The sequence below is a fragment of the Larimichthys crocea genome, chromosome III, assembly GCF_000972845.2.
Source record: "Larimichthys crocea isolate SSNF chromosome III, L_crocea_2.0, whole genome shotgun sequence".
Taxonomy (NCBI): Eukaryota; Metazoa; Chordata; class Actinopteri; family Sciaenidae; genus Larimichthys; species Larimichthys crocea.
The window spans coordinates 15,574,721-15,602,413 of record NC_040013.1 but is presented as its reverse complement, the minus strand read 5'-3'; the positions used below and the strand labels follow the sequence as shown (position 1 = coordinate 15,602,413).

General features: G+C 43.0%; 1 protein-coding gene across 5 annotated transcripts in view; it reads right to left on the bottom strand.

Annotated features, from left to right (window-relative positions):
- The window catches only part of slit1a (slit homolog 1a (Drosophila)), an 83,897-nt gene that overhangs the window by 16,710 nt on the left and 39,494 nt on the right, over nucleotides 1-27,693 (bottom strand). For 3 of the 5 annotated variants that reach the window (XM_019260840.2, XM_019260841.2, XM_010744525.3), the window contains exons 5-16: nucleotides 20,444-20,515; nucleotides 19,623-19,694; nucleotides 18,388-18,459; nucleotides 17,414-17,577; nucleotides 13,088-13,235; nucleotides 8,596-8,667; nucleotides 5,961-6,032; nucleotides 5,799-5,870; nucleotides 5,406-5,549; nucleotides 4,142-4,305; nucleotides 3,030-3,053; nucleotides 121-265 (exon numbers count right to left, since the gene is read on the bottom strand). In XM_019260840.2, the coding sequence (XP_019116385.2) occupies nucleotides 121-265; nucleotides 3,030-3,053; nucleotides 4,142-4,305; nucleotides 5,406-5,549; nucleotides 5,799-5,870; nucleotides 5,961-6,032; nucleotides 8,596-8,667; nucleotides 13,088-13,235; nucleotides 17,414-17,577; nucleotides 18,388-18,459; nucleotides 19,623-19,694; nucleotides 20,444-20,515 (1,221 nt within the window). The remainder of the gene's footprint in view (nucleotides 1-120; nucleotides 266-3,029; nucleotides 3,054-4,141; nucleotides 4,306-5,405; nucleotides 5,550-5,798; nucleotides 5,871-5,960; nucleotides 6,033-8,595; nucleotides 8,668-13,087; nucleotides 13,236-17,413; nucleotides 17,578-18,387; nucleotides 18,460-19,622; nucleotides 19,695-20,443; nucleotides 20,516-27,693) is intronic. The other 2 variants (XM_010744532.3, XM_019260842.2) reach the window with 1 other exon arrangement.

Sequence of the window (27,693 nt, the reverse complement as noted above, 5' to 3'; positions counted from 1 at the left end):
TTTAATGTGAGTTTGCAAATTTGCTTTCCTTCTTCCTTTCCGAATTAAATCAGCATTAATCATTACTTTTTCTTTTCAAGCTATCTCTACAATAGACTTTTGTTTTTCCTGATTCCTTACAGTTCACTGGTTGATGTAGGGATGTGCTCAGGGACCTTGGTGAGCTTCAGGTTGGAGCAGTCCACTACGTTAGACTCACAGCGGCACTTTGGCGGACACACTGGATCACTGTTACAGGCATTATTCAGGCGGGTGTCCTCTGTACCTGAACAAGAAGAAAAAATGCAAACACGTATACTCTTAGAGCACGTAAATGACATCAACCTCACTTTCCCATGATGCTCTTATCACGCATCTGCTCCCTCCACAGCTGTGTGTCAGCAGTTTGTCCTGTTGTAACCTCAGAGGCGGCTTCTAATCTTTAACCTTAGGCGCCCTTAAGAACATCCTGCAGCTCTTCTACTATTCATAGCGATGGATGAATGGGTGAAGGCGAAGGGGATGAAAGGGTAGGAGGCAAGGGAGAGTTATTTTAGAGAGGTGATAGAGTGGGGGCAGTGGGGTGAAAAGAACAGAAGCAGGGGAGATTGAGATAGGGATGCCAAAGAGGATTTGGACAGCCGGCTTCAGTGAGGCAGAGCACCCAGGAGTGAGAGAGGATGGTGGGAGATAGGCTTGTGAAGTAATGCACATGAAGTGTGCGTAGACAGGTGGACTCGAAGGGGAGGAGAGGGAGGAAATGGGAAAAGGAGGGCATGAGGGATGTGCACGCATGCAATAAAGAAGAGAGTGAAAGGAGTGAGAGATGACAGGTGAGTGAGGGAGGTGAAGAGAGATGTCTGTCCTGATAGAGGACAAGCAAGAAGGAGGCAGCGAGGGGAGTGTGGGACGTTTTCCTGCACCTCCTCTGTCTATGAATAGACATTACGTGCCAAAAAGCGTGCTGCCAGTTACATCATGGCTGCTCAATAATGAAACAGCACTGGGAACCACTTAGAAGTGTATGTGTGTGTGTGTGTGTATTGTGTCTCAGTGTGTATATATGTGCGTGTAGAGCTTATGTGTGTGCATATGTTCCATTTAGAGGGAACAACTCAGCATTTGCTGTTCGGATATCGTTTTGTGTCCCATTCCTTTTTGCATGCTCACGTCGGTGCACCTCACTGCCTGAGGTTTGGAGATTACGTCAGCGGGACACGGTGGGGCACCCAGACCACAATCATGAGCAGGAAAACCTCAAACAACCAGGACTAAATCCAATAGTTGAGTATCAAAAAACTGTCTAAATAAATGGTGCAGCATTTGAAACCATAACCTAAACCTCAAACCCTCATCACTGACTTTATTAGAATCTGGTTGGACACTGAATGAGTGAATTGCATTCGCAGGAACAACTTCCTCTGGCTGCCCGTGCAAAGACTTTTTTTTCTGGAGCTGTGTCACTTTTCAGAGTGGTTTAGCGGAGGGTGTAGATAGACACGGTAATTTAGGTCATTAAGAAACTTTCCCTCGCCAGGCCAGACAACAGGAAAAGGCATTTCCTGTAACAGAGGAAGCAATGAAAGTACAGCGCAAGGCTTTGATCTTGAGGATGTAGAGGAGCCAGGGGAGATTCTTGAGCCTGAGTCATCGTCATCGTCACAAGTGCGTGGTGGTGACACTTTTACTGTCAGCGTATTTAAACGAAACTGGAGAAAACACACAGGAGAGGTATGAGGTTTTTTCCCTCTCTGAGGCGCAAAATGACTCATCGCTGGAGTTGTAGAAGTTCTCATAATTCCCTGCAGCTTGGTTCCTCATTATCAATGTATTATGGGGTTCCCATGCTGTCAATGATTGCGTGTGTTGAGTGCATGTGTGTGTGTGTGTGTGTGTGTGTGTGTGTGTGTGTATTGTGGAAAGGCTTTTATTGTTATCATTCAGGGAAGGTGAAATTCTCATTAATCACATTTGGCTTTGATCTTCCTTCTGCTTACATAGTACTCCCATTTGTTCTCTAAGCCAATGTAGAGGTTTATCTCAGCTTGGCACACAAAGACAGATTAATTTACACACACACACACACACACACACACACCAACAGAGAAAGAGAGAGAGAGAAAGAGAGAGAGAGAGTTCGACACACATCACTGCTCCTCCTAGTTATTTTCTTGGAAGTGCTCTTGTTAAGAGGTCCGGAAACATCCGCTGATAGGAATCTGGGTCCTCTGGTGGGCTTTATTTTCTTTAGCTTTTACTGATAGAAAGGACACACTTTCCTTCCCCTCTGTCCTTCTCTCCCTCCCTCCTTTTCTGCCCCACTCGGTGAGTGACTGTCTGTGCTCGTGCCAAAGCAAAGAGCCACTTCCTTTTGACTCTATCTGCTGAGACTTTTAGGAAAACAGAGCTGAGGAGAAACAGACACTCTCACACGTATATCACATTAAAATGCACACATAGGTAGAGTCACTCATGGGTCCAATTAGCTGGTCTCACTTGTATAAATACTTACCGACTACCACCAGCACACATATTTCAACAACTTTTACTCGTGAATGCCCAGACCATTTCTTCAGGAGCTCATCCACATTAAAGGATTATTCCGGTTAATTACAACTTGGGTCTTTTCTAGTTTTGGCCTTTATTTTCAAGAAACGATGAAGGAAAAAAACAAAACAACAACTACGATATGCCAAAGCTGAACTAGGAAGTAAACAGCAGGCTGTTTCTCTTGTGTTTTCTCTTCCGCATAAGCTTCCCTAACCTATAAGTTTGTTTAAAATCTGTCTGACTTGTTTTTAGCATTGTCGTCATGTTTCCAGCTCTCTGCAATTAACCTGGTAAATAAAATGTTGGGTATTACCAAGAAAATGATGGCAAAACTATGAAAATGAGCACCAAGTTGTAATATACTGAAATTATCCCTTGGGAGAATTTTATTTAAATGAACAGTAAGTAATGGAAAATATGACGCCACTAAATGGCTGCGGGTGGATAATTAAAGAAAAGAGGAAGACTATGATAGGCGTGAACATTTACAAGTCACTCACCTGGGATGAAGTACTGCTCTTTGGCTGTGATGGAGAAAAGAAAGAGGGACTGATGTCAGTGAGACAGGTCTGGCCTGCATAGCTGTGTCGATGTGACGCTATGCTTCAGAGCAGTCATATATAGAGCTTACTGTATATATGACGAAACATGGACTCAAGGACAGTTAAACAGAGAAGCCTGGGACTATCTCTGTGAATGGCAATGTGGAGAAACTAGCAATGTAATGTTATAAGGTGGTAAATATTTATCTGTTGCTAAGGAAGAGTGAGATGAGACAAAGAGGGAGACAGTGAGAAAGAAAGAAAAAAGAAAGAAAGAAGGAAAAAAAGACCCCAAAAAAAAGAGTGGAGGGAAAAAAGAAAAGAAAGAGAAAAACACATGGACTCCCTTCTTTGCTCGGTCTAGCCAAACAAATGAGACTATAAAGAAGTGTGAAACCTCAGCAGTGCAGAGTGCCAGACAGCGTAGCACAGTGCATAAACACGATAGTGGGCACAGAGTGGAGGGAGTGGAGATGGTAAGGCCTGGTTAGTGCAATGGAGAAGAGTGAGGGGATCAGTGTGTGTGTGTGTGTGTGTGAAGGAAACCTGAGCCTGGCAGGAAGAGAGCGATGAGTGGGCAAGGGGAGATGGAGATGAAGGGAGATGGGAGCCTAAGATTGGCAGAGGGTAGAGGAATGGTGGGCATGTACAGAAACTCTAGCCCTTATACCAGCCTCCACTGGTGATCTCAGCCCGCTGCGGTTTGAATGTGAAACCAGACTCACAGTGTGGTAATATGGAGAGGAAATGGAGAAACAGTGAACGATCCCTCTCTCCTTGGCCCCAAGTTCATCTGGGGAGATATTGATTGAGGAGCACCGGCGCAGCAAATGATAGGCCAAATAAAACCTTTTGCCAGGAATGATCACTCATTAAATGTGGTATGAGTTAGAGGGAACAATGCAGAGATAATATCCACTCCCAGCTGAGAGTAAGAGAGAAGTAGAATAGTAGAGCAAAGAGAGAGACAAGTGGACTAAAAACAACAAAGCCTGTCTGAGAGATAGAGAGCCCAAGAGGGAAATAAGAGGGAGGCATCTGAAGACAATGACACTGAGCCACCGGCCTACCGGAGCAGCGGAATTTCTTGCTCTTGATCTGTCCAATGCGTTTGTTTGCGAGGCGGCGAGGGCTGGCACAGCGGGCACCGCTGGTCTCGATGGGGTTGGAGCGCAGGTAGTCTGCAAGCCACTTCAGATTACAGTCACAAATAAATGGGTTCTGGGCCAGGTGACTGGAAGACAGAGAGATAGAGGAGAGGATTGGAAAGAATGGAGAAATGTTAGAGAGGTAGATGAAGAAAGAGAGGAAAGAGCAAGACACAAACACACACATGAAAATTGATAAGAAACAATAAAATAAAACATAAAATAAAAAATAACAACTAATTGGCTCCCGACTGTAGCTTCATAGTCACTGTGAGAGTAATATGAATACTCATTGAACTTGTGACAAGAAAATGAATGAAGTATAAGAACTTGTTTTATACATATTACATTAAGATTTACGCACACAAGAGTAGAGTTTGTAGAACAGTAGAATGTTTTGATCATGATGTAATTTTCCATACATTGGATATGGGTATTTTGAAGGCTGTAGTTTGTGCCGCTGGTGAATTATGTTGCGTTATACAGACAGATGTTTCCACCATTTGGTCTATAAATGGGGGGGTTGACAAAAGATTAAAAGCAGCCCAAAAATTGAGTCATCTCTAAAACATCTAACATCTCTAAAGTATGTGCTGTATCTTATTTATGCTGTTTGGATGACCAGGGACTGGGGGAAGGATCTACATGTATTTTTACCCCTTCTTCAGAATGTAGGCAAAACAAGAAGCTTGTTTTAGACTGAGACCCTTAAACCCGGTGCCCTCCATGTGTTTGCGGGTATGTGTGGTGAGTCAATGGGCAACACTATCCATCATCTTCAACAGGTGTTTTGTGTGTCATGTTATTTGCATGTGTCGCAGGCAACACAGTGTGGGGTCCGTATTAATAACAGCATGTGGTCTGCCTTGTTTATTGGAAAAGAAAAAAAAAGAAAAGATTCATTTAGAAAGAATTGGTGATGTCTGGGTAACAGTGGTGGGAGGAGTGGGTGTGGTATGTGTGTGCCATTTTTGATCTCAAAGTGCCCACACAAGCTGTGTGTGTCCATGTGTTTGTGAAGACGATGGATTTACTCTCCTCTCTCCCTCATGAGCCCATTCCTGTATTATTACACAGCCATGCGAGTAAACAACTCCTGTGTTGGCTCATGTTTTATGGTGACGGCTCAGTATGTGTCAGAGCATGTACAGCGGCACGTTTATGTGTGCGCACGCATTGGACTCACAGGGTCTGTATAGCTCGCAGCGAAGTGAAGGTGCCCTTGGCGAGGGTTTGGATCTTGTTGTCGTAGAGCGATAGCAGCGAGAGATTCTGCAGGTCCTGGAAAGCATTGGCACGAACGCAGTGAATCTTATTGGCATTCAGCAACCTAAATAAAGGGGGCAATAGAAGGGAGAAAGAGGGAGGGAAGAAAAAGGTGGGATGGAAGGAGGAAAGGAGGGAGGGAAGCAGCTTGTCAAAGTTTCTTTATGCATTCATTCATTATGCATTCCATCTAGAAAACTATGCACAGGTACAAAGTTTATTTGAAGGTTATGACTCCTCTACTGAGTGGGAGTAAAGGATGCCTGGTATATGTCTGCAGTGTTTCAGCAGAATGTGTGTGTGTTCTGCTTACAGCAGTTGCAGGGCGTAGAGGCCGTCAAACACCCCCTTGGGCAGGTCGGTGATCTTATTTCCATAAAGCACGCTGGGAATCACAATACAGACTTGGTTTAGAGACAGGAAATGACAACCGTGTGGATATTTATGCAGATAACTTGGCTCTGGGGCTACTTACAGTGAGTTGAGGGAACGCAGCCCCTGGAAGGCATCAGGAGCTATCTCCGAGATCTGGTTGTTGCTCAGGTCTCTGCGATGAAGAAGAGGGCCAGAGAATTAGTCAAGGAAATGGAAATTGGAAAAAAAAAAGTCACTTTCCTGTGGGAGTTCTGACCCCACTGTCATCAGGGTGTCACCTTCATAGGAAGATGAGGTGGATGCAATGTCCCTGCTTGTCGTTGGCAAACAAAGAGGAAGCAAATGTAGTGTGAACTAGATGAGGATGAGTTCCAGCTCTTTCCCATATTTAATGGTGCGCCCCTTCAAGGGATCTGATGAAATAGAACAGGCTGCAGTCTCGTAGCCAATCAAAACATTTACTTGTATTATTTGTGGCCTATCAACCGACCCTGTGTTGTGTCATGGTGAGTGTGTGTGAGTAAAAATGGGGTGCAGGGCTGAAATCCAAAGCGAAATACAGTAGACTCTGAACATAGCCGTTGTTAATAGGATCCGCAGGCCTCTCCCCACAGGATAACCACTAAGCCTGTGTGTATATGTGTTTATGTGTCTGTGTGTCTGTGTGAGTAAATGCAACCGTAAATGAGGAACAGTGGGACAGAAAGAGAGAAAGACAGATGGAGAGAGAGAGAGTTAATGGAGTATGTGGACTGAACTCCAGTCGACTGGATACCTTTGAAGGAAAATCATCATGTGGTGAAGAAGAGGGATATTTTCTCATTTGGGGGTAACAGTTAAATAAGTACCCATTTGTCTTCTTGCAAAGGACTGAGGTTTCCTGGAAATGAAAACGTGACGAAGGAGCCAACATGTGCACTGGTGTGTGTCTGTAAACTCAGACACTGGTGTGTTTGTGTATGTGTCGGTGTGTGAGGGCTGTTACTGCATCCCATGTCTTAAGGAGCAGTTCATGTGTAGGTCATCCAAACTGGGACAAGGTGAAAGAGAATGTGTGTGGTTGGGATTTACTGGGAGAAGAGGACATGCGGGGTCAGGAGAGGCATTGCACACATAGCTGCACACACCACAAATAAACAAATAAATACACACACACACACACACACAAAAGCCTATTTATAAGTTTAACTGACCTACCATTACATTATAATTAGATATCAACTACTTTCCATGTTTAATATCCCAGACAAACCTACCACTAAATAAAAAAGGTACATGTGAACATCTGCAGAGTCTGACCCAGGAGAGGGACCACATTCATCATGATGTATCGATGCTGTCTACACACAGCGTGCACTGAGGGTGTTGGACACAGGACAGGCCGGGCCAGTGAAGGAACATAGCCAGCTGAATCAACAGAGGCACTGAGGGTCGAGACAGACATGCAGCCATGCATTGTTGTTGCTAAATGCAGAATCGGCAGCGGCAGCAGCAGCAACGGTAGCAGGTCATGTCTGTTTGGAAGACCAGACGGAGAAGAGCAACACCTTCTCACTGCCATGAAATCCGGTTTGTGTGTGTTCATTGAAAAAAAATCGAGTTTTCTTGCAGAATAGCTTCTGGCTCAGTTTTTGAGGGTTAAGCTTAAGTTTCACTTAACTAAATGTAAAATCGTGTCATGCTTGATTGACTCCACAAGGTTCACAATTTATTAATGAATAATTATGAATCTCCTGTGAGATTAGGGTCAAGGGTGGTACAGTGAGTAGAGTTTTCTTACTCATTTTTTTATTTCTTAAATGCGTGACACTGCGATTGAATCTGGTTCATAAATATTGCATATAAAAAACGCATATTTAATACTGGACTTCCAGGAAGCTACATGAGATAACAGATTTTAGCTGCATATGATGTGTTAATCAATCTGGTTTCTACATATTCTATGAACCACTAGTCAATGAAGAAGTCATGATGTTTTTATGTAAAAATGTTTCAGACTTTCTGTACCTCTTATTTAGTTTTGAAGAAACATTTTTGGGTTTATTTTTGTAATATGAATTTCCCTTGAGATTTCCCTTGAGTTACGATGAGATAGCAGCTGCTATAGTCTGCTCTGCATTCACCTCATATGAACTTCAAACTCTCCCTGGAGCTGGATGATAAAACACTGAGGAATCCTTTAAGAAGGGCAGAGAAACTCCCCGACCTTCCGGTTCCTCTGTCTCCCTGCTGCTATGTTGGTCAGGCCTAGTGGTGTTGGAGTTATGGGTTTGGCTGACTGGTGTGTGCCGGCTGGCTGGCTGACCGGACAGCTGGTTCAATGGGTGAAAAACCACTCAGTCTCAACTACCAGCCTGTCACTGTTCACTCCCAGAGAGAGCAAAGCCTCAGGCCTCATTCCAGCACACTCTCTGTCCCCTCATCATCATCCCAGCCGCAGTTTACAGTTTGCCGACGCAGGCACAACACAGACTGGACGCAGCACTAGCCAGGGGAATACCAGGGCACAGAAATGAAAGATGAGAGCTGTTATTATGCTTGTGTAGCATCAGAGTGCTTGCTTTCCATGCCACCCCAAGCCTGAGAACAGGGAATATGTTCTGACAAAATAAATACTTCATGCTCCTCAGCAGTGGAATGAGAAAACTGCCAATTGTCGCTTCTTTTTCCAGCTCTAGACTTCTTGTTCACATCTGTATTATTTAGCCCTGAGGTGAATGTACTGCTGTACTTACATCCTACGCAGTTTCTTGTAGGGAGAGAAGGCTCCGGGAGGAACAGACTTAATCCCATTCTGCTCCAGACGTCTGAAGGAAAGAGGAGAAAAGAGAAGAGGAGAGAGGAGGAGATACAATCAGTTAACCAAACAATAGATTGCTCCATGACAACAGAGCTAAGTAATCCCCCTATTACCTTTGACCCTTGGTGATTGGTCTGATTATATTAGCAGGGATCTATTCACCAGCTGTAATAGGTCCCGGCATGTTGGAGTCATAACATCCTCAGAACCAATAAACAGTCTGAATACTAAAGTGCTGTGGAAAAGGACCAGAGGGGAAAAGGCTTCATCTCTGTTTGTGGGAGGGTGTTAAGGCCTTCGACTAAAAGTAATATTTCTTCTCGGTAAAACATTTACAGTGTCCAGCACTTCTGTTCTCATATGAGATCCTGAAATCAATAATGATCTCACTTGTTCTTGTGAAATTTGTCTCTATCCTCTGGGTGTCTGCAAAGTGTCCACTGAAACCTTTGTGAAATATTACTCACTTTAGTTTACTTTTTCCTCTGAGCCTAAGAGCTGTTGAAGCAGAGTTGACAAGAAAAAGGTCTTACAAAATCTCCCCATAAAACACTGTCAAAGAATGAAATGAATACACAGACAAACATCCACTCGGTCATTTCACTCAGAACAGTCACAAAGTTTAATCAGTCTCAGATGGTCACTGGAAAACAGACATCACTAAACCCCATTAGTGTGGGCATGCATGTCTGTGTGTTTCAGGCCGGCTGCTACTTAGGACCCAGCTCAGTCCCAGACCAATTCCCTGGTGTAGCTGGCAGAGGGCTGTTTATCTGCAGGTCACTTCACAGCTTTTAAAACTGTCCTTAACAAGGCTTAGCAGGGCCCGGAGGGAGCCAGCTGTGGGCCTGTCTGGTTGTCCTACCATGCTGCCTCCCAGCAGAGGAACTGGCTGCAGAACAGGAGGAAGGCCTGTGTGATGTGTGGTAGTCCAGTGGCTTACGACGGAATCCAAAGATCATTAAAATGCTATTTGTCACCACAGGAAAATGAGAAATATTTTTAAAAAATGGCAAAACTCCTCTGCAAACAGAAGTTGTTGATGGATTTAACCATCACACTTTCAAGTATGTGATTTGCTGGCACAGGATCATTTCCACATAATTGAATTTTTCCAGTAGAGACGTTTTCAGATTTACTACACGCCTCTTAGGCCTCCTGCATTGCTCTGTTTATGGATATGGGCAATGTTTTGTTAGACATTAACCACAGCCACTTAACAGTTTTGAGTTCGCAAATTTTTCAATCAAGCATCTTTCCCCCTTCAAAGGAGTGGCCTTCATTTATGGAGCGATATAGGAGTGCAATTGACATTCTTAGGATAGCAGTGATTCCAGACCACAGATTCCTGTGGTGTGCATGCTCTCTCTGTCTGTTTTCGTCTGCCTGTCCCAATGTGTCCGTGGATTTACAGCAGAGTGACAGCGCTGTGGTTCCTCTGCCCTCACCATGCGGCAGAGTGGTGGGCCAAGTGGCTTTAGCGCCTTCTCTCATCAACCAGTCTGTCTAACTGGTCCAAACCAGTCTGGCACTTCACATGCCAGTGTGTGTGTGTGTCTCTGAGTCAGACAAGAACACACACTGACAACTTTTTTAGCTTTCCCATTGTCGCTCAGGGCAGATCGATATGTGCAAGCGACTTAATCCCTTCAATCAACAAAAGAGCTTCTCTGTCCACTTGTCAGAGTAAAAAAGAAACAATCTTGGATGGACAATCAATGGTTCCCATCCAATTTATCAGACTGAACATTTGTATGTGTGTCTGTCCGTGTGTGTCTGTGAGCTGGTGTTTGTGTCAGCTCAATCAATGGTCTTCATCCTTTTCATTAGGGTCTGAGCATGGTTTTCATTAAGGGGAAACACATTACGCCTTTGGGTATTCACCCAGTGTGTGTGTGAGTCAGAATTGGATGGCAGGACCGCAGCAGCGGATGAAAGGCGGAGGGGGGGATTTATGGAAGAGTTCAGTCATTGCAGACAGAGACTATGGTGCATAATAATCTGTTGTGGTAGTGTTTAGGCTAACTGGGCCTGGTCTCACAAGAGAGGAGTACAGAAACCAGCTCACATCCCCACAGCCATAAACACAACACTGGCATTCATTAGGGGAGAGCAGGGCAAGGAGGTTGCAGGTCTCCGATTTGTACATAATGAGAGCAGCATGTGTGTGTTTGTGTGTGTATGTGAGTTTCCGAGTGCCTCATTAACAAGGCATTAGGCTGGCCTTGATACCCAGCAGCCAGCCTTGCTGTAATTGAAACTGATTTTATAATGAACTTCAAGCGCAGATCAAACCTGCTGCACCAAATTACTGAGCGGAATCCCCCCCCCCTTGCCTTTTAAAAAAAAAGTTTTATTCCTTCACCGTTGATCTACCTCCTCAAACTTGCCTGTGGTGATTTGGCGAGATAGAGAGAAAATGTGGAGGAGGAAAAAATCATGAGAGGAGGAGAACGAGTGAAGAATATAACTCATAAGGTAAGGTTTTGATGGGCAGGACAGGAGGAATGCACATGATGTAAGCCAGTGTTTCACCCTGCTCTTGTAAAAGATGAATCAGAACATAGAAGAGTTTATTAGCAGGACACGGTTAAGCACCAATTAGATGTGAAGGGCAAGGAGACTTTTAAAATGTCTTCACTCATCTGCTGTGTGAGAGAATCTACTGTCTATAAAACCAGCGAATGGTAGAGCTATCTTTCAGCTGTCTCTCCGTTCTCCCATGAGTGCTGCTGATTACTGGGCTCATAGATCACACGGGTCTCTAAGAGATTCTCCACTTGTAGAACATTACAACTGGAGGGTACGCTGAGAGGTCTACAAACCATAAAACATGGCAAAATGCATGGTTCAGGATGAATTATTGACATGTCAAAAGTCAATAGACAGGATGTGTGAAGACTTTTAAATGATTTAAAATATATGTGGTCATTCAATCAGACAAGAAGACACAGAAGTGTGAAGTGCATGTCCAAATTAGGAAATTGAGCACACCACTGCACCAGAAATGGGTCAGGGTTGTTGGGGAACATGGGATCTGTGACTTCCATGCTAGCTGGGTATTTATAAACAGACCCCATGGGGAAGAGGAGACCTAGAAACTTGCTGTGTCCTCCTAACTACACACATGCTCCTTGGAAGAACATGCAATGCGACCGCTGGCTTTCTTTCCCCCCTTATCCTCCCGTTTTCTCACCGTGCATAAATCACTGTCTTGCCATACCATGTCATGCAGACCTCTGCCAGGGGCATTAAACCCCTGATAAAGAGAGTAAAAGCACTACCTTGAAAAGTCTAGTCGAGCATTCCCAGGAATTACAGTAGGCTGATAGCATGTGGGCCGTAAACAGTTAATGCCCAGACAGATGTTGGAGGACTGATAAACTGAGGGAGGGATGTTAGAAAAGCGCTCACATGCGGTTCACAGCCATCTGAGCCGATAAGAGCATGCCGTCTCAGTCTAAAGTCTGCTCTAAGTCTGCATGTTTGTCTGTCAGTGTGGAGCACATGGATGGATGTCTCCCTGCATGGTGAAAAAAAAAGCAAATGCACATAAAACATGCATGCTGAAATCCTCACGGCCTTGTTAAACCCCTGCATGAGCGTACACACAGACAGATACATATGGAAACATATACGCATGTTAAATGCACATACTCAAACAAATGCCCTGCAGTGGCATTCTTCAAAGAACAATGCAGCTGTGGATGTCCCTGCATTCCTTTTGAGATCTCTTTCCTGTAGGTCTGCTGCTCAAGTTGCACTGTGCTGAAGAATCTAACAGATCTAAGCAGTATTCTAGTAACAAAACTTACAGGCAGATCTATGCTAAGCTGTGAATATGATTAATAGCTTTACATGAATATTGATAGGTGAAATGGAATTAGATGTGTTTGGATGACATTACATGATGAAAGACTAATAGTTGGGATAAGTTACTTTAGTAGAACCAAATATATAGTGGAGGGTTAAGTTTAGGGCCAGAAGACGTATTTTCACTGTTAATAAAATATGAATTAAAACAATAAATACAATTTAAACAATAAATACAACCTTCTCTCCCCTTCAACCTTCTTTGTTGGAGTTATAAGTGCACTCTGCAGTTGATCAACCAACAAACATGTATATGCATGTATGTATAAAGGTTTTTTTTTTCATATTTTATCAAGAACTAACTGTATGTTGATTCATGCTTGTCTACAACTACGTCAGAGATAGAGACTTTATTGATAAAGTTGGAAATTATTTAGGCAACTTCTCACAGATAACATGCAACGTAGCACTACATTACAGGAGTATATGTCACCTATTCATAGCTATGAGCTCTTGTTTTCTAATGGTAAATGTTAATATGTTTGTAGGGGTTCAGGATCATAGTGCTCCCGTAGAAGAAAAGATACAGGGAACTGATTAAACAATGTGCTTACATCTCAGCCATGCTGTCAGGCAGATTTGCTGGGATGGCGGTGAGACCCTTCCCTCTGCAGTCCACAATGTTGTTGCTGCAGGTGCACATGGCGGGACAAGACCCTCCACCGACGCTGCATGGCTGCAGACTGGAAGAGTCCTGGTGACCTGAAGAGAAAAGTAGAAGAGAGAGAGAAAAAAAAACTGCATGAGCTGCAAAACCAGAGGAAAATATAATGAGAAGACAGGAATATGCAGCTGCTACAGGTGTGTGAGCGCAGGTGGATTCGGTTGTTTTTCAATGAGAGCAGCACGACTCTAAGCAGGATTACAGGGTGAGATTGTTTGCCGGAGGATTTGTGCGGTGACATGGAGCAGCTCCAGCACTCAGACTCTTCCGCTGCTGTTGAAGACATCAACCCCTTCATAAACTGAATCGCAAATGAACACCCATTTCCCAGGGATGTTTTGATATTGAGAAAAAAAGAAAGAACGAAATGAAACATCCTACTCTTGACTTCATTGTAAAGGCGTACATCCTTGAAAATCAATGGGAAAGAAACTAGGTTATCTATCAGAGGAATGCAACGGTTATTGAGAGGAGAAGAAAGACATGAATAATAGAGTTGGAGAGGCGATTGAGGCCTCCCAATAACATCCATTGATCTTGCCGCAAATTTTCCTCCCGAGTCTGCGTTCTCTGGGTGGAATTGATGCCATTCTGCACATTCAGATGTGCAACCCCCACCTCTTCACTTCCATTTGTTCTAAAGCAACTTTTTAATTTGCATACACAGCACACAACCCATCACACTGTCTCTAGATACCTGTTCAAATAACCATGGCACTGTCAACGATATGGTGGAGCACGGGTGCTTGCACTGCTGGTACACCATGTTTGGTATGTGTGGTGTGTGTGTGTGTGTGTGCCTAACCCAGATAAAATGAATAAAACAGACTTTTAAATGGCCTCATTTACACAGCATTACTAATCCAAGTTTCAAACCATGAATATTTGATTACCTTCCTATCTATCGCTCAGCTTGTGTGGAAAATGTTGGCGAGAGAGAGTGAAGGGGGGAGTAGAGATTCAGGGAGAGGAAGACAGAGTGAGTGATGGTGAAAGTCAGTGACAGAGAAAGCACAGTTCTCAAAACTACACTCCCTAAAACAGAAAGACAGGTCGCTTCCAAACGTTATGCTTTACCATGAAATTACTGGCTCTAGCTCTTGGGCCATTTAACCAGTAAGTAATGTTTAAGGTCAGACTTCAGGTATCTGGCCAATCACAATCGATTACCTGAAGGGCCGAGATTTTAGGACAGATCTGGGAATCATGTAAACACAACAAATAACATCAAGAGCACTCAAGAACACTAGCTCAGTTGCTCAACCCACGTGATCTGAGGCCCTGTGATCTGCAATGGCAGAGCTTTGACAGATCTGGGATCAGGTGTAGGGCAGAGAAGAACTCCCTTCTGATCTAACATGGCATATTTGACAGGCCTGGGATCAGGGAGAGTGCAAAGCACAGCTGGAGCGGCCTTAACAATGACAGCTCTCTGACAGGTATACTTGAGGTGAAGCTGTTTGATGTACGCTCGTCCCCTGTTCTTACTAGTACTGTTTTCCCCATTATCTCTCTTCCATCCACCTTCTTTTCCACTCCATTCCCGTCCCATTTCCCTTGTTTTATTTGCTTTCACCTTTCTATAACTCTCCCCTCCTCCAGCTGCTCTTTCTGCTCGCTTTCCCTCCTCTTAGCGTCCTCATTTTCAGCCTCTCTACTCCCATATCTATGCCAATGACTGTCACCGCAAACCATTACCTCCTGTCCATTTGCCATTTTACTTTACATTTAACCTCACTCCACCTCATTTCTCTCATCATTTTAAAATGTTATCACTGGCTTCTTCCCATTTGTCTCTTTCCTCAAATTCCTTTTCAGCACAACAGCTGGGTTCACCAGTCCTCTCCTCCCCCCTTTTCATTCTTTATAAAGTCATTTCTTCACTGTTTCCCACTAAAGCAGTTATATTTTATTCCACCCTTCAAGCAATTTATTACCCATTGCTCTTTTCAAACATAATATTTTCACTTCATTTATTATTCCATGGGAGCAGTAATTCAGTACAATAGTCATTCATTTTCTGTCATATAACCCTGAATTGGCAGAAGCAGCGTCTAACTTTTAGTTACCTTTAAATGATCGAGGGGTGCTGAGAGGGTTCACGTGTAAATGTTTTGCTCGATAAAATCACGTCGGAAGCCATTCAGACAAAGTAAAGACACTCTAATCTAAATGAGAGTCAGGAGGATGAAAAAAGGGGTCTGGTATTTATGTAAGACTCATAATTTGTTTACTGATTTTCTCTGAGAGAGCTAAGAGACACAGTTTCTTTTTTTTTTCCTTTTCCTTTTTTTTTTAAATAAACAAGATCATTTTGTGATGAGAATAACTGAAGAGAAGACACAAATGAGCTGCTGGTAATGCAATCAAAACAAGTAATTAAAAGTAAAAAGTGTTTGCTTTGCAAATGTTATTTATCAAATCCAATTTTCAGTTGAGTTTTATTAGAGTAAAAATTCATTGTTTTTTTAAAAAATGGAAAATAATGAGCCCTAGATTTTCGTTCACTCGAATGTAATTTTAGATTAACGACAAACGACTGCCTGGAAAACTGTGATATTATTCCTCGAAGTGATGCAGTAAATGTGTTACTCTGCTCATTACTGACAAAAATTTACAATATCGAGATGCTTTCCAGCTGAATACTGGGAGCGATAGTCAGTGAGTCATAATGCCTAGAGCGCTGCTCAAATTCATCATAGCTTGCAACGACTAATAACTGTACCCCATTTTCCTTCTCCTGCCTTACAGAACAACAACATGCCTCTGTTTTCCCTCTTCCTCTCTTCCAACATAGCGCCACCCCGCCCCAAATCCCCCGCAGGTGGCCTGGCCTGGTCACAGCACAAACGAACGAAGCACGCACACACAAACACACAGTGCTGAACATCGAAAATACAGAAAAAAAAAGGATATGTGTGTATATGTGTGCCAGTGAACCAGTCCCTAATGAGTCCTTCACTGGGAGTTCAACTTCTGGTCACTCATCCACTCAGGAGAAAACTGGGAGTGTGTGTGTGTGTGTGTGTGTGTGTGTGTGTGTGTGTGTGTGTGTGTGCATGTGTTTGCGTGAAAGCATGACTGTGTATTTGTGCACAGAGAGGCAAGAAATAGATAGAGATTTTGTTTTTTACCATGGTGTTTGTTTTGCCCAAAAAGTGTGAATGACTATTCGCTACTCAGACACAGAGAACCAATCAGTGTCAATCTACTACAGCGTTCATTAAAAAAACACTCATAATGGAAGCATGAACTCAAACTCTCTATAATGCAAAACCCCAACTTTCTGTATCTGCATCCTAGCAGACCCCATGGACCCCTTTTGTAACTGGAATCGTTACACTCCCACGCTTTGAGTCTCTTTCCCTGGACAATGAATAGTTAATGATCTGTGCTGTCACGCCGTATGGCTGCGTAAAAATCACAACCCATGGAGAGAGAGAGAGAGGGAGAGACCCACACCCACAAACACACACACAAACGTAGACACAAACACCCCTCACAGCTGGTGTTGAGAGTGAGATGGCCTTGTGGGGAGTGGAGGTTCTCATGCTGTTTTTCCATTGTCCTGATATGATAACTCCAGTGCATGCCATGCCACGCCCACATGCACATGCTCTCTTTTTCACAAAAACACACACACACACACACACACACACACACACACACACACACACACACACACACATACACACACACACAGCGAAAGAGAAACAGCAAGTTCAAAGCCACAATAATCCTTGTGCAATGAGGTGAGAAACCATGAATAATGACGACTGCTGTCAGTGGGGGAAGCCTTTGCTCCGGCTGTGTTTTTTATATACAGTATATGTCATGGCATTTTTCTGGCACTGGTGCCAGCTCCTGAAAACTGGAGGCACATGAAAGGGCCAGAGGAGAGCTGTAGGGTTGCCTGGGGGGGCAGAAGAGCTGTCAGGTGGCTGCCAGGTGAATACACTGACACACTAAACACAAAGGAAGTGGAGGGAGGAGAATATCTACTAGCAAGGAGAGGGAATTTTTGGCATGAATGATTTGATCAAAGTACCAATGTGCAACAAAAGGACTGCCATTTCATCCTGCTTTTTAGATGCTTTAAAAATTGTTTTTCCTGTCCACAGAACATGACTAGATAAACCAATACATGAAATGTAATGTAATATTTTTGGGCTATCTCTCTTCTAAAGTGTAATGTAAATAACTCCACAAGTCTTACCTGAGCAGCTGAATTCATGTTTCTGTACTTCTGCCACATTGAGTCCTCTGAGCTCAGCAGGTGAAGTACACTGGGTGAATAGGCCAATTGTAGGCCTCTGTCTGAGCCACTGGGCCAACCAGGCAAGGTGACAGTCACAATTCAGATTGTTCGAGTGGAGACGGCTGTCAAAGGAGAGAAACAATTCAACATGGCTGCAATAAAAGGTCCTCTCTGCCTTCTTTCCTATCTAAAATACCAGCAGCTAAAGACACAAATAGCATTAAAAAGTGTCCTTTCCTAGAACTCATCACATTCAATCCCTGTGGCAAAACACACTAAATGATACGCTACATGGATGATTGTAAATGGCACATTCTAAAAAGGAGGAACACTGAAGAGGACTTTTTTATAAACCAAATTCTCCAAACACGGCATTCCTGGAATGCTGTGCCTGTCCAGAATAACTCTTGGTGTGGTGCGGTGGACCTCTGGAGCACGTATGCTAACTTGCAAACCCATGTGCACAGACATGTAGTGTACACACAAACAGAAAGGCTATATAATATAACCCCACTGGGAGTGAGGAAGCCCAAAAAGCCACCGCGAGAAGTGTGGCCACAAGGAGTCACGGCTCTGCGGGTTTCAGCAGGCATAATTGTTTTAATTTGTACATAATTTCAGATTTAGTAATCACATACAATGCACAATACACAATAGACTTCTGGGGCTATTTGCGTCTATCTGGGCCAATTGTTGTTGTGTGTGCTTTAGATGGAGGGGATAATGGCCCCTGGCATTGCTACAGACCCCTCTGTGGTGCTCTGTGGCTATGGCTTCCTCCCAACACTGCCTGGAATGACATCTACTCCCATTGAGATCATATGGGACATCAGCACTTTCTCTGCTGTGCCTGCATGCATGTGGAACATAGTTTTGTTGTAAAGAATACATCCAGAGTCGGAGATAGCATTGTTAGGATAGGTGTGACTTACAAGGTTCGTAGTTTGGGCATGTGGTTGAAGCTGGAAACGGGGATGCTGCTGATGTTGTTGTTGTTCAGAGTTCTGTGAAAAGAAAAGAACAAAGTCAGTATAGGATAAGAGACATTTTTAAAATATATACGATTCCATCCGTTCCATCTTTTTAAATCTACCCCTTCCCCTCCCCTGTTCTCCCTCCATCTCTCTTTGTGGCATCCCGTTGGGAATATAACACCTCATTCCACACAGATGGGAAGCCCTCGCACCTCCCACACACACATACAGTCTTGCATGCAAATATACACACATGTGTGCACATACATGCATGATCACAAGCATACCCCAACTTGTAGTTCAAGAGAAATACAACAACACACGCAGCCAGGCTTCCTCTCGAACCCTGAGCATCAGCTGCAGTGAGAGAATCGGGTCATTTCAATCAACCTAATAGCCCTTTACCATATTTCAACCTGCCCCCCTCTTTAACACAACCTGTCCTCCTCCCCCATAAAAACCTATACATACAGACCCCATCAAAACACCCCCCCATCTCCTCGTACACCATTATGACAACCCTATCACTACATCTGCAATCCATCCACGCCATGAAAGCAGCCTTTAATGGCTTTTTCTTTTCTCCCCACCCCCTTAAAAAACACCCCACAAACATACATGCACAACACAGTCTTTCACCATAAAAATAACAAAGCTGTCAAAGTGCCTTTGTCCCCCTGCCCGCACTGTTAGACTACATTGTTTCAGGTGGGGAGCTCAGACGGAGGCCTGTGATTATGATTTTTGACAAGGGATGATTAATTGGATGTTTGAAAAAAATACTGCATAACATGGTCACCAATGCGTCCAGAGTGGAATGCTCACTTGAATGGAATTTTTGGATCGAGATTGGTTGGCGGTCCCTTGTCAGATGGCCCGCCCAGGGCTGGATGGGGTGTAGATTGAAGTGGAGGAGTGGGTGGGGGGTGTTAATGTGATGGAGGGGAACGCTGCTGTCAACTGTGTGGAACAATGAGTTAATGGAGCTTGGTCTCTACGATGCAGGCCCCCTCATGAGGCCCACTGGGGGTATTTTGGCGTAATAACCAAGGCCATACTAATTAAAGGTCTGTGCTATGTGTATATTAGTTATGGTTATTAGTTGGGAAAAAACAATATCTTAATTTAACTAAGTGCTTTAATGGAATCACACAGGGTGCGTCTGGATGAATAGCAACACTTGAGATACTTACAGCACTTCCAAGCCTCTCAGAGCTCTGAACGCTCCATCCTCGATGCAGCTGATGTGGTTCTTATCCAGCTGACTGCAGAGCACACATGAAAGAGACAGAGAGAGAGAGAGAAGCTTTGTTATACAAGACACATACACAAGCTTTCTGTCTCCCTGTGGGGTAGTTGTAATCATCGATACAGTAAGCAGTACACTGATGGACTATGGTAAATCGATACCGGTTTAGTCATCTCAGCTCATGTAACCCCAAGAGTAATAAAAGGGGACTTTACTGATTGTTTATCGGCATTGATACACCTCATAAATTTGTATATGAACGTGCATATAATCCGATGAAGATGTAAATCACAGTCACTACGAGCCATCTTTGGGGAGCTGCTTTGTGTGTGAGTTAATTAGAGTGATGTACAAGCCACTAAACATGCATACACACACCAATACGTGCATAATGTTTACTCTTTCGGAGGGCCATTACCTCAGCCAGATGAAGAGAAAAAGTTCCAATCAAGAGTTGGGATCTTACACTATTCAGTTTACTTACAGTAGCTACCAGTATGATTTGACTCACTCTTCACTTATCAGGTACACCTAAAGCTAAAATGATGAATTAATTGATTAGCCCTTTCACAGAAATCAATAAAAAAGTATTTTGATATGTGATTAATCATTTGGGTAATTTAAAGTAAAGACTTCTACTACAGCAAATTGAATATTTTGGGGTTCTATTTTGGGCTCAGGGTTTTTTTTTTTTAATCACTAATCAATACTGAAAATAATCATTAGTTGCAGCACATTCATCCTTGCTGGATACAGGGTACTCACAGGTTTTTGATGTCTGTAGCTCCTCTGAATGCTTTTCTTGGGATGGACTGGATGAAGTTCTCGCTCAGATCTCTGTGGAAACAATAGGTAGGTATTAGTCACACATAACGTATCCTGGAGGATGACTTGGTTTGGTTTGTTTGGCTCGTTAAGGTGTGTATTCTTTAAAAAAGTTGCCTTTTTTGGAAGCAGCATTAACACATTCAATAATGTTCTATGTGAATGTTTGATGTCCATTGTTTAAAGCATGCTTTTCAACCAGCAGAACTCACACTATTCAGGGTCACTCCCTCTTTTACCACACTCATCAGTGCAGAACAGAAAGCAGAGGGCAACTGTTTTCTCTCTCCCATGTGTGCCAAAACCCTGAGATGTGGTACTGCATGGAGAGCTCTACTCACAATGGAGTGGTTATTTTATAGTGGCTGTATTATTCAGTCTTCACTCATGCCACAATTTGTTCTCCGTGCCTTGACCATGCTGCGGTTTGAGGTGCCTAACTCGCTGGCTGCACACAGACCTAACAAACAGGCAACCAATGAGGGGAACTCGCTGATCTTGTGGGGTGGATTTATTAAGACGCTGCGGCACAAAGAACATTATGTTTTAGTATTAGGCTGTGTGTGTCCAGCGTTTAGCGGTGGGTACAAATTAGGGCTTTGAAAAGTGCATATGTGTGGAAAGTAAGCTTGTGAGAGAGGGGAGGGTCAGAGGTGAGAGAAGAGAATGAGAGTGAGTGAAACACAAGTAGCCATAGTTTTAATTAGCAGAGTCTTTTGTCTGTCGTTTAAATGGTGAGCTAACCTCATTCAGAAAGGCTCTGCCCCTCTTCTACACACACACACACACACAGGAAAACTGTAGGGTGCTGCCAGAGAGGCTCCTGTCTTGAAACACACACACGCACGGAGGGCTCCCATAGCTCGGACAGACGTAAACAGAGTACTTATGGTTGCCCATAGAAAGGCTGAAGCCACCACAGTCTATAAAACCCCAAAACACAACTACTTTCTACGGGACTTTGATGACTTCCACGTATTTAATGTTAATATACACCACAGCACGCATTCCTATGGTGCACACAACAACTATCCACACTTATAAAAACCCATGGGGTAATGTTAAAATGAGTTCCCAACATCAGTCTCACATAGTGTCCCCATTGGGTCATCCTTTCCAGAACTCTCATTGGAATGAATGTTGCGCACACATTGTTCCAGCCGGGATACAAAAGAGGGGAGCAAAACATACCACAGCAGTTGTGTTGTGCAATCTAATGAATGGGTGGTTGTGCCTTTATGGTGCAGAAGAAATTAAACCAGCACTCAAATTAAAATTAAAAATGGAATTTGTGTGTTAGCGTTTTTGTCGTTTGAATATATTAAATCCGAGGCAACTGATGGAGTTAAATAAATAAATAAATTGATGCATTTTTCTTGAACATGCACAGTTCCATATTTCATTGGACAGGATGTGTGCACAGTGTTAGTCCTACAGAGCTGTATGTTGGAAGTCAACTGTAACTCGCTGGGTCTTGCCCCGTCTTTACAGTCTCACCCTATTAGAAGATTGTTGTGTATTTAACACGACATGACACTTCATGGGCATGGCCATAAAATGGGCACCATTATACCTCAGATAAACTAACAAATAAGCACTCCAATTATCGTAACTGTATCACGTTTCAGACGTACAGACCGCAGCTTTACTGTATGGGCCTATTATTCTCAACTCACAAAAATGTGACGTGCATGTACAGATGTGCAAAATGAAACACACACATCGTTGGCTTGTGTTCAAAGGGAACATAAATATTCCACATTCTAATTTTATCATCTGAGGTTTCTAAGTTTTATTTCCTCTGCATATCTGCATAACATCTGCCTTCACCGAGATATTGAGTACAACACAGTTAGCAGACAATTTAGGCAATTAGACAACAATAATCCATCTATTCTGTCAGTCTCTGACATATTTTGCACAATCACGTCCCAAACATCAAACCAGGTTCATGTCTCCTCATCAGCAAGCAAGAGAGCCAGAATAGTTGTGCTCCATCCAGCTCCTTTGTTGTTCTCTTGGCAAAACAGCCTAAGTGTAGAGTTGAAAGCTGAGTCAGTCTGGCACCCGGGCTATATTGGTGCCTCTTATCAAGGCGTGAGAGGAGAGGAATGCTTTTGGTCTACCTGGCCATGCACTCAATCTGATGATGAATTAGTTCTCTCACCTTCTCCTCACCTTCCTGCAACAAACACACTAACACACAAGCGTAGACGCCGTAGTGCTGTGCTGCAGACATACTGTTAATACTTCTCCCTCTGGACATTTGGGTGGAGTGAGTGCGGTATGTCTTTTCAATGTGTGTGTTCGTTCCCAGGTTACAATAAGAAATGATAACAGATTGCTGTGCTACGACAGCATTGTTGGAGTGCCAGAGGCTACAGTTGCAAGGAGAGGAAGAAAGACAGAGAAACAGAGAGATGGAGACAGGCATGAGGAGCTGGAATGCAAGACGAGGCAGGACGGCTCTGACAATATGAATACAAAGCTATGTGTGTTAAGTAGTAAAATGAAAGCTCTAGTGTGGACTCCTCACACTAAAACCCGGTAATCCTATTAGCACACTATAACACGATTGGCTGGAGTGATCTATATGCTCCCACTTATGGTGCTGTTTGATTGGATTAGATGCTAAGGTCGCGGGAGGTCGCTTTGTAACTGTAGGTCTGTTCTGAGACAATGTGTGCACAAAAAAAGTCCCATGACAACCCTAAATGATGCTATCTATCGTGCCAGAAAGTCTGCCTTTCTCTCATTTACTTATATTGCCTTTCTCCCTCTGCCTGGTTTGTTCTCTCCTCTGTCACATATAACAGAATAATCACAGTGGTCATGGTTTGGAGTCTGCAGTCTTCTGTGTCCTTTAAGGATTTATCGACGGGTTCAACTCCTACGGGAGCCAGAGCGATATTAAATTTAGCAACGCTACATTTCTGCATTTACACATTCTTAAAACGGCAAACAGGACATTTCTGTGGGAGACCATGCTGTATTTTACATAGTCTGTGGTTGCCCCTCACTGGTATTTTCTAAGCTCAGCCCCGGCTGTGTGTTGGCTCAAAGATATTTGACATTTCTGATTAGTTTGGAAGCAGATTTTCAGGGAAGCACTGATCCCTTCAAAAACAGACATGATTATGTGAGAACAGTCACCACAAAGAGGGATATTGGCCACCATGGTTTCCATTGCTAAGTCACGACAGTAAATCTAATGTTACAGCTCTGCAGCAAATACCGCCACAGTGCATCACTTGAGAGGCAGCCCAAACATACTTAACAATCAAACTGGCATGGTAATAAATGACCGAAAAATTAAAACAAAACAATTTCCTTCCTTTTTGTCCTTTGTTTTGTCTATCAAATCATTTTTGCCTTTTAATGTGTGGCCGATACACACTTTCTGAGTTGTGATTTCAACTTGGGGTCGTCAGATTGTGAAGCACTGCAGGAGCAGAGAGCAGACAAAGTTAAGTATGAGAAACAGAAGCACAGGTCACAACCTCCAGACGTCACTCCACTTGCCCAGGCTAAAAGGATTCATGGAAACCGTCAGAGCCACACCACACTCTCCACTGACCAGACTCCTTCCATGCACTCATTACAATGCTATGAAGACTAAACTGAGGCATGGCAGCAGCCTCCGGCCTAACTCCAGGCCTCCAGGCATCTCACAGAGTGCTGTAATGATGTCAGACCTGCAACTTTCTGTTTCCTTATTTCCTGCACACAGCATGCCCACCAGTCCTTTTTCATTACAGGTGTGTGAACCAATGCTCGAATGAGCGAGAGTGAATGTGGCTATGTCAGTGTTCAAACAAGCTAGACCTGGTATAGATTTACCTTAATGCACTACATACCTCGAAGTGGGCAGTTAGTTCATTAATGTAGCCTGGCTCTTTTTAGGTGACGTTGCTCACAGTTCATTCCCATTGTAGCCCTAATGATGAGGTAACACACATGTTTTCAGGTGTGTCCTCGCTGTATGAGCTACAGCCCTTAGCACACTGCGGTCAGGACTTTTTAAGGTTTCACTTATACAAGACCTCAAACAATGGTATTATTTAGTTAGTATAAAGAGCTCTGACAATAAACCCAGCTACTGATATGCTTATTTACAAAAATCCCTGCAGAGTGTATATCTGGAATAATTAGCAATGTTATCAGACATAGCTCAAGGCGCCTGGTCTGGAGATTAGCTGCACGTTGAAGGTTCCTTGTCTGGTTCCTGTCTGATTCACATCATTAACCTCTGATCTCTATCTCTGAGCACTGCATTAATACTGTATACTGTATGCAACTCCCTTCTGCATGACACAAATAGCTACTTTGGCCCCATAACTGATTAGATTAATCCCACCAATAAAAATAAAAAACAGCCTAAAGAGATTAGCATAGTTTTTATGCTTATGATAATCACGCTTTTAATTCTTTAATCTTTATTTCTGACAGCAATGGAGCATGGTGGTTAAGGCATTGGAGCATCCCCAGAAACTCCTGAGCCTTTTCTCAATAAATCCCTCAGGGCTGCAGGCTCTGCAGTGTGGTTCTCTGTAGGTATGTAATGTACAACTAATAATGCACAATCGTGCGCACACATGCCTACATGTGAGCATAAACAATGCCTCTTTCATATCCTAAAGATTTCATAACCTCTGCCTCCACAGTTGGTTGACAACAGTGGTTGACACGGGGAGTCATAAATCACACAGGATGATCTGATGTTCTGATGTCTCGGTTTTTAAAGGTTTCATTGAGGGGAAATACACACTGCCATTTAAGGATTTATGTGGAGATCTGTGCTCTGCAATACAAGTCTCTCCCTCTCACCACCAACCGTTACCACTTTCTTTTTCCTACTCTCTGTTTTTGTTTGTACCTTTCTTTTTAAAGTAACTCCAGTGTTAGTTTTGTAGATTTAGGGACTTTTTCATAAACTTAGGATTGTGTGTGTGTGTTTTTTTTTAATAACAGTTCTACAAAATACACATTAAAGTGAATAAATATAAATTAAAGTTAACTGTACCACACTGTGGTGTGGATTCAGAAAATGACTGTCATGTGATTTAGCGTAAAACTTCTTGTATACTTGCATACTCATGCTTAAGAGAGGAGACTGTTAGATGGTAATATCGTGTTTTTGCATTTCAAAAGAAAAGAAAATGACCCGAAAATGCTGGATAGAAACCTTTCAGCATGTGAATGAACTGACTTTTCTCTGACTCTGTCTCTTCAGTCTGCCTCTCGTTGCATTTTATTTTTAGACATTTAGAGATCTATATATAGTCAAGCATATCTTCTAAAAAACAAACAAACAGTAGAACCGCATCCAGTGGAAAAAGAACACTGAACTCTATTTGTGACTGATTAGATCCTGAAAAGAGGTGCCTGTATGGTGCTTGTATAGGTGCCAGTGTAAGTGCATTCATTTTAGTGTGTGTATGTATCTAAAATAGAGTGTTTGTTTTCTTGATTTCTTGACTCAATTCCATGATAAGAAAATGTTTATCCTTGCCAAATGCTCTTAATTTTATTCGTCCATTTAAAGAGGGAGAAAAGGACAGAAAGACAGAGGGGGAATGTGTCTGATTACTTACTCATTAAGAGAGTTAATGAGGTGTGTGAGAGCTGTTAAAAGAATGGCAGTGTGCTGCCACTAACTGCTAACTACTTTCTTCCTCCCTGCACGGTAAAAACCCGCAAGTAGACACACACACATAAACAACCACACACATAAACTGCAGGCTTTTAGAAAGAAGTGGCTCAACTTGGAAACGTACCAAACAAATGACTCAAGATAGTGCAAATAAAGGAGCGATACGCTCAAATAAACAAACCAAACCCAAAACGCACACATTATTTATGTCCACATCCAGATTTCATCTTAATCTGTGTCAGAGGAATGATTTCCTAAACTGTGCTTATTTGTGGTAAAGTAGTAGCTGCTCCCTGAAGTCAAAATGTGCTGAGGAAAGAGAAAGTGCAGGAGACTTGGAGTCAATTCAGACCTATATTAACTTAATATAACTTATATAATATACTGTATAACTTATACGTCTTGACTTGTCAAAAGACTTTATTTGGCTTGAGACTCTGACTCGGACAAATCCCAGAGGAACAAAAACTGAAGAAGACAGCAACAGACAAGCTTTGCATAGCTTAAATATTTAATTGATTAAACCTAATTAGGTCTCAGTTATGCAAAAACAAATAAACAAACAAAACATTTTTAACTCTTTAACACAGATTTGAAAGCAAAATGTCAGGTCATTTTAATGAGCACTGAGAGACCTGAACTTAAGATAACTTAGCTAGGTGATGAGACACCAGTAGATAGAAGCAGGTAGAAGTTGTTGATGGCTCGATTAGTGTAGAAATAGAGCCATTAGCCTGGTCACTGCTGGAGCTACAGCTGAAGCAGCCAAACGAGGGGAATCTCCAACAAACCAAGAGAAAGTAATGACAGAAAAAAAGAGGCCAGAAGTCAGGAGGTAGAAGTTATACCTTACATTTCTGAGGTTTAAAAATGTCTGAAAAGTATGGAAGAACTGGCTATTTTAACATGCAGGCATTTATCTTTACACATATCTCTGGTTAAGGCGCTGAGAACTGAAGACAACAAACCCGCCATGTCAGGCAGATGAAAAAAGAGGGAAGGTGTTAAGAGTGGGGGATAACATAAAGAGAATGAGGTGAGAAGGAGTATGGATCGAGGCTGCAGGGCCTTTGGGTGCTTGCCAAAACACAGGCATGCATGTGTGTGTGTGTGTGTGTGTGTGTATTTGTGTGGCCCGGAGAGAAGTGACTGAGTGTTTCTGTGTGCGGTCAAGAGTATCTGCGCCTTCCTTCTCACCCTCTTGCCCCCCTCCTTCTCATCCTTCTCTCTCCGCACCTTCACATTATGCTTTCTTTCTCACTAAAATAAATGATAAACATGCCTCCTGGCTGCGTCTCCCTTCACTTTCTCTCTCCTGTCTACCTTCAGTGTTTTACCTCCATGCAGTAGTCCGTGCAATCTGGACACGGGAGCCAGACACCACCACCACTATCATCATCATGATTACCATTATCATCTGGAGGTCAAAACACAGTCTTAAAAATAAAATCCTTCATTCGTGTTCACACAAATTATCATGCACAGACACGCAGATATAGCACACGCAAGCAGGCCGAGTGTGTAAGGTGTTTCTCTA